Here is a 7128-nt window from a genome sequence, read left to right as displayed (position 1 = left end):
AACTTACCGTCCTCAGTACTTATCGCGAGAAAAGACGAGACTTCGCGAGACTCCACGAACTCTGCCGATCGATCTTACGAAATTTACCGAGACTTTACGAGCTCCTCCGATCGTACTTCCGAAGTTTAGCGAATATGACGTCACCTCCCGATTCCGTCATTTCCGACTCGGTCCGACTGTGAGCACCAATTTTAGCAGTCTACCTGTTTTGACTGAGGAGGGAGGGCACGAAATTTGACGCTACGATGACTTAGACCGCCGGTAAGTCAGCCTTCCTTCCTCCGGCCACAGTAGCCACACAGTTGGGCCGTTCGCTTCGGTGACGGGCCGGCGCGCCGAGTGAGTATTTCTTTGTCAGACGATCTGACCGGCCAATCGGTTGGTGATTTGTTCACGGGGCTCCATTTTCCCTCAGCCTACCGTTTGACATGTGTGTCTTTGTGTACGTGAAATCGGCCTTTGGAAAATCTGGGCAATTCTAATGACTATTTTGAGCCTGTCCTAAGCCAGATCTAAGGCTGGGCCGCAAGAACGCAGACTCGAAATTACACAAACTTTTATCTGCAATCAGTTCCCGAGCGTGTCAATGTTTATTTTCTAATTTCTTGTTTGACTACATCGCAAGTTCGTTATGGGAACAGTCTGCTCGCAGCTCAACTCGCAGTTCAAATGTTGTCCCAGTCATTTTCTGTCTCACCAAGAATGTTGTGTTTGTCTCCCAACCGAGATTCCTTCCTGTCAAATACGATGCTATTTTTTCCACCAACCCTTCGAAAAGGGAGACTTTGTGTTTGTCGGGTTTCCGTTGGATTCAGGAAACTATGAGGTTATGAGACATGTTTGGAAAATTTTTATCTTGTTTCACAACGGGCAATTCAATCAACCCAACATTGTTCTGATAATACTTGACCAGGCTGAAACCCTGTTTCATCGCCCCGCCGGTATCTTTCACAATCTGAGCACTTCCTGTGTGTGAGTAAGCCTTGACCTAGGCTGTACAGTCTTTAGTATCAGGCTCCATAGGTTTCAGGAAAAGGTACTGTAGAAATTTACCAAAATTATACTGTAGACTGTATAATATGTGCCAGATGAGTATAGAGTACATGATAGACTTTGCAACCTAGTTCTATTTGGCTAATCATAATTATTCCATCTAGCCACAGACTATAAATACACATGTATAAAATAATGTTGTGGCGGTTTGGACGAAGTGCAGAACTCCAAAATGTGTATCGCCCGCTGGGACAATAACGATTGTTTCCAGCCCCCCAAGCACAAAGGGATAACATTTCACGGCTGTATGGTGTGGGGAGAATGAAAGGACAGCAGTCACTGGTGTTTTTCACGCGTTATCACGTCGTGTTATGGTCACTGCCACACCTCAGATGGTCCTTTGTGTCCCTCGGTCTCACCTGAGGTTCACCTGTGCCAGGTAGGCACACAGGTGCGCACAGGTGGAGCATACCTGTACTTAAAGGCAGAAGAAAGGTGTTATTACACGGTGGGGGGCTACATACAATCTTATCCTGTCATTACTGGCTTCTGTCCAGAACCGACAGCCCCACGTAATGTCTGTCATTTTATTGGCGCACTCAAATGGCCATCAACCGCTCAATACCAGTTTTTCAACGTAGCTGAAATGTTCAAAATACCTCCGCTTCGTTAAACAATTAACCCATTGGTATGTTTACACCTGGAGTAATGATTTGTTGGAATGGTGGAGAGTGTACTTATGTAGAAAGTAAATTCCCTCACTTTGTATGATCATGTATTCATGAGTAGTACTGAAGAATTTGTATACCTCATGCGTTTTGATAAACTGACTAAAGCTAAGCTAAACCCAGACAATCCTATATTTTCAGCATTACCAAAGTGAGAAGAAGCAGAACCTATATGATATCACTACATACTTGTACTGTTGTAGTTGTACCAATATGATTTGTTGTGACCTGTACTTAGCTCAGTTGTACAATGTCTTCATTAATTCATTGTAACAAAAGATATGTCTTGATATTGGAAATGTATAGAGTATAACATACATATGTAATGTATAACGTTATAGTGTTGATTTGTTGTGTTTTTCATGTAGGTTTGTACAGGAGACGAAGCCATGCCGCGTAAGAAGCGAGGGGGCTGCTGCAGCTGCCTGGGGCGTAATGATGAGGCGCCAGAGATCACGTACGCGCTGGACAACGGGATCGCGCTCCACCCCGTGGAGATGGCCATCCCGCCCATGCCGCCACCCGAGGAGCTCAATGCCAAGTTCAACGAGCTGGTGGTAAGTGCTGATTGCGCGTAAATCAATCCCATTATTGACCAATCAATGCTTGGCACAGACTTTCAGAACCGTGTAGGCGGTAGCTGAAAAATCCAAGTGCTTTCAGTTTCAGTTTTACATCGAATAAGGTTATACATCCAGGTAGAACATTACATGATGGTATGATAAATCAAACAACCTTTAGAGAACTTATCCAGTTGGTTGATCCATTTTATATTACGTAAGTTTCAGTTTTACTTTATTTGTGTCAGACACCAGGCAAGTTTAATTGCCAAAGGCCCAGTAAGGGTGCTTGTCAATATTATGTCCTGGTGGATGACCACAAACACAAAAGTGCTAAATGATAGAACGAAAGTTGAACTGTAGTTTCTAACACACACACTAAAATTTGACTTAATTTTGTTAACCAAAATGTACTGGCAATTACAGTACAACTTTCCTTCTGAATGACTTCGGTCAACACAAATTATCTTTTAAGCTATATTGTAAAGAAAGTAACATAAAGGTTTGTTGTTTTGATTTACAGTAGATCTGCAGTAGATCGCACATATGTAGCAAAACCTCCTGTCAGACGGCTGTCTTCATAGCTGGTGGTGCCCTTCACAAACGCTGGTAACCTATAATTGATAGTGATGTTCTCTGGTTGAGTGACAAAGCTGTACAGTCTGGTGTATCAGACATGTATTCAGCACCACCATCCCAAACTGCTGCTCCAGTCAGGGAAGTCCCTGTGTTTAGTTGGAAAGGTCCTGACCTTGCAGGCTCAGGTCACCCTCATTGGCGGCCTCCCCGCTGCGGTGAATGTCAGTGTCTGCTACAGAACTGTCAGCGGCCAGGTCCTGCAGACTATTTCCAGGACCTACAAAGGTATCCTGGTATCCTAGCCTGGATACCAGACCGTTTCCGGGGCCTACACGGGTATCCTGGTATCCTAGCCTGGATACCAGACCGTTTCTGGAGCCTACACAGGTATCCTAGCCTGGATACCAGACCGTTTCTGGAGCCTACACAGGTATCCTAGCCTGGATACCAGACTGTTTCCAGGGCCTACACAGGTATCCTGGTATCCTAGCCTGGATACCAGACCGTTTCCGGGGCTTACACAGTTATCCTAGCCTGGATACCAGACCATTTCCGGGGCCTACACAGGTATCCTGGTATCCTAGCCTGTATACCAGACCGTTTCCAGGGCCTGCACAAGAGCTACCCTGGATACCAGACAGCTTTTTGGCTCTAGAGCTAACATGATTCCAAGTAAAGTTTAAAACAGCCTCTCTGAGTTAGACCCAGCTAGCTCGGGGGCTGTGGTAAAATTTCTTGGAAAGGCGTTGGTCCAGGAGCCGAGGAGCTGGCCTGTGTAGGCCCTGGAGCCCAGGAGCTAGCCTGTGTAAGACTTCGAAATCGTCTGGCTTCTACTAAGTTCTAGGCGAGTGGAGGCAGGGTAGGAAGTAATATTGCCCTCTATTGCTACCAACAGTCGTCCTTTCATACCCATGCAAATCACAGGGTGTTACACTCACACAGTGAGTCTCGTGATGGTGGGTACATCAGATAGGGGCAGCGCTGAGACTGACCTCTGCTGAAAGATTGAGGTCAGGCCCTGAATGAAATACTAAATAGAATGTCCTCCATCCTTTGAGCTGGTCTGGCTTTGTTGCTGGGATATACCTTCTTTTGTGGGTGCACTGGCTACTTCCAATCCGGGGATGTCGGCTATAATCTACAGAAGAGGCTCCATTCTCGTACTGACAGTATCAAATTGCAGAAAGCAGGATGTTTAGTGAAACAAAGTTGTATAAAAGCCTTCAATCAATTGGACACATTTGAATGCCCACAATCTCTTTGTCATTTGGCTGGCAATTGGAGTATTTAGTGTCATTTCTTTCTTTTTTTCCTTGTGCTGTGAATTGGTCTTTAACACATTTCAATGCCCACGGGCGCAACGTTTGTCAGTGGAGTATTTACTGTCATTTCTTTTCTTGTTTTCTTGTGTTCTAAATTGGTCGTTGCTGACAATGGCAATGTAAACATGGCCCCTCTTCTGTGTGAGAGGGAAGACCCTGTAAAAGCTTTACATAAGAGAGGACTATGTTTCTGTCTTCTGAGCAAACACGGGGGACTGTCTGGTTTGAAGAGCCTTTCATGCCGTGAGACTGCCTATTGTGGTTTGGGTTGACTTTTGCTCAATCTTGTTGGCCTAAATCTCTGGTTCTCAGGTTGCTTTGCTTAGGAAACAGGTGACCCCGCTTTGGGGGATTTACCTAGGCTGGACCTGGTGTCAGGAATCAGGAACCGCTCCACCATGCAGTGGGCAGCAAGGCAGGAACAAGCACAGCAGTGATCCTACTATCACCAGCTGAAAGTGTTTACTTAGTCAAATATTAAAGAATTGTTAGCAAAAACATTTCCCACTCATGCAAAAGGAGCTACAGCTGGGGTAAACCAAACTTAGGAATGATCATACTCTCACCAAATGAGAGATTAAAGAGTAGTGAGCAAAAACAGTACATCTCCTCCTGATGAAACGTAAGGTATTGCAAATGTATTTGCAGGACAAAGCTAAACTCAAGTGAAGAGCAGTCCCACTCTCACTACAACATGTAGCTGACAGTGGTAACGATATAATTTAAGGAAAACAGTGCTGTGAAGTTGGAACCGTCAGTGTCCCAGTGTGCATAGATGTGGGACAACACTAGAATTACAAAATATAAGATGCCACAGTGACTAAAGACCCTCCCAGGACCACTATGAGTTACACCAAAAAGCAGCTGGATTAGTGGATATGATTTTCATTTTGGAAATAGTCATGAGTTGAGTTGTAAGACAGCACAGGGACTAAAGACCCTCCCAGGATCACTATGAGTTATAAGACAGCACAGTGAAAAAAGACTTGTAAGACAGCACAGTGGATGAAGACCCCCCCAGGATCATTATGAGTTATATGACAGCACAGTAGATAAAAACCCTCCCAGGACGACTATGAGTCCAAAAAGCGGCTGGATATGATTTTCAATTTTGGAAATGGTCATGAGATGAGTTTTAAGACAGCACAGGGACTAAAGACCCCAGGATCACTATGAGTTATAAGACAGCACAGTAAATAAAGACTTGTAAGACAGCACAGTGAATTAAGCGCCTCCCAGGATCATTATGAGTTATATGACAGCACAGTAGATAAAAACCCGCACAGGACCACTATGTATGAGTTATAAGACAGTACAGTAAATAAAGACTTGTAAGGCAGCACAGTAAATAAAAAGCCTCCCAGGATCATTATGAGTAATAAGACAGCACAGTAAAAGTAGTCAAAGGAGTCAAAATAAAGGCACAAACAAACAGTAAATAAAGACTTGTAAGACAGCGCAGTGAATAATGCCCCTCCCAGGATGGGCAGACAGCCCAGTGTTTGTCCCCAGAGTGACACTGCCACTGACAGATTGATGATAGCTCCAGCTTGCCAGATATACCATAAATGCATAAATTTTTACAGTGGTTTTATGTCGTGGTGCGAGAGATCAGAATGCTTTCACAGTGTCTGAAGTTTGCAAATAACACAATCCTGTAGTACAGGAGGATTACAAAACAAATATTTGCCGGTGCAGGTTGCAGTGAAACAATGTGGAACATAAAACTGCTGCAAACATTTGGAGATGTACAGTAAAGTGGGGCAGCCCCAGTTTATTTCCCCTGCCCCCCTCCCACCCCATCAGCTCAGCTTGTCTTACACGGTAGCAGAGTACAGTTTTCGGCCTATGGGGATTCCTATAGTTAAGGACTACAAGGTGACTGACATCGACGCGGATAAAATCATACCAGGGTGCACTTCTGAAGCGCGACAAACTAATATGTTGAAGTCGAGGATATAACCTACAAAATAACTGAAAAGCAAAAAAAGTTGTCGTTTTTTAAAAATTTCACGCAATCTTTGAAATGGGGTCATGCGGGGACATCCGGAACTGCAGCCGACTCACCGAGGCAGGCAGCTGTAAAGGTCACGCGCATTTATACACCAAATGAACAAACATCATAAACTTACACATACCACCTGAAAGTCGACTCTTTATACTACCATATAGCAAAGCTCATCCCCCGCTGTATTTCACATTACAGTGTTTACAGGCGCTTCCAGATTTTGGCCGCACTACTTTTTTACCCCCACGTCATTGACTCCGGGGGTCGCGGATAAATACTGTACTCTGCCGCCTTAAGCGAACTTGAACTTGGATTTCTTTTCATTCATACAATAAAACTAGTCAAGTGATAGAACTGTACCAAATTTTTGCCCAGACATACAAGCGGTTGCTGAGATATCGCCAACTTTGTACTTCTGCACCCTGCATAGGGGTAGGCTCCGTACAAGGCTTATCTGAGGGGTCTGTCAGTGGTCCCGTTAGCTGCACAAATTTATGATTCCGGTTGGTTTTCTGCTCTAAAATGACGTCCTCTGTGCATATTCTAACGTTCTGGGCCATTTGGGGTTATCAGTAACGTCATTTGCGACAGAAAAGGGGGGGGGGAGACGGGATCCTGGCCAATGGCAATTCCACGCTAAGTCCCATAGTTAAGCATAGGCGGCGCTTATAGCGACGGTTGCCATGGTAACGGCAGTTTTTACGATGGAAGAAATGGTTTATTTCAAGTCAGCTAACGTCAATAGTCAACATACTATGAGATTTTGCCCGAGTATAAGGTCGTTGGGAATTCCTGGCCAATACCCGCCGTGGTTCAAGGTAGCAGAGTACAGTTTTCGGCCTATGGGGATTCCTATAGTTAAGGACTACAAGGTGACTGACATCGACGCGGATAAATCATACCAGGGTGCACTTCTGAAGCGCGACAAACTAATAAGT

General features: G+C 44.7%; 1 protein-coding gene across 15 annotated transcripts in view; it reads left to right on the top strand.

The window, feature by feature from the left end:
- The first annotated feature begins 78 nt into the window (after window positions 1-78).
- The window catches only part of LOC118421655 (disheveled-associated activator of morphogenesis 2-like), a 76880-nt gene continuing 69830 nt past the window's right edge, over window positions 79-7128 (top strand). For 13 of the 15 annotated variants that reach the window (XM_035829201.1, XM_035829165.1, XM_035829111.1 and 10 more), the window contains exons 1-2: window positions 79-261; window positions 2090-2278. In XM_035829201.1, the coding sequence (XP_035685094.1) occupies window positions 2111-2278 (168 nt within the window). In that variant the 5' untranslated portion in view covers window positions 79-261; window positions 2090-2110. Of the gene's footprint in view, window positions 340-2089; window positions 2279-7128 lie in introns of all 15 variants that reach the window. The other 2 variants (XM_035829104.1, XM_035829211.1) reach the window with 2 other exon arrangements.

Source organism: Branchiostoma floridae, chromosome 1 (genome assembly GCF_000003815.2).
Source record: "Branchiostoma floridae strain S238N-H82 chromosome 1, Bfl_VNyyK, whole genome shotgun sequence".
NCBI lineage: Eukaryota > Metazoa > Chordata > Leptocardii > Amphioxiformes > Branchiostomatidae > Branchiostoma > Branchiostoma floridae.
The sequence above is the reverse complement of the archived record's forward strand: the minus strand, read 5'-3'. Positions and strand labels throughout refer to the sequence as shown.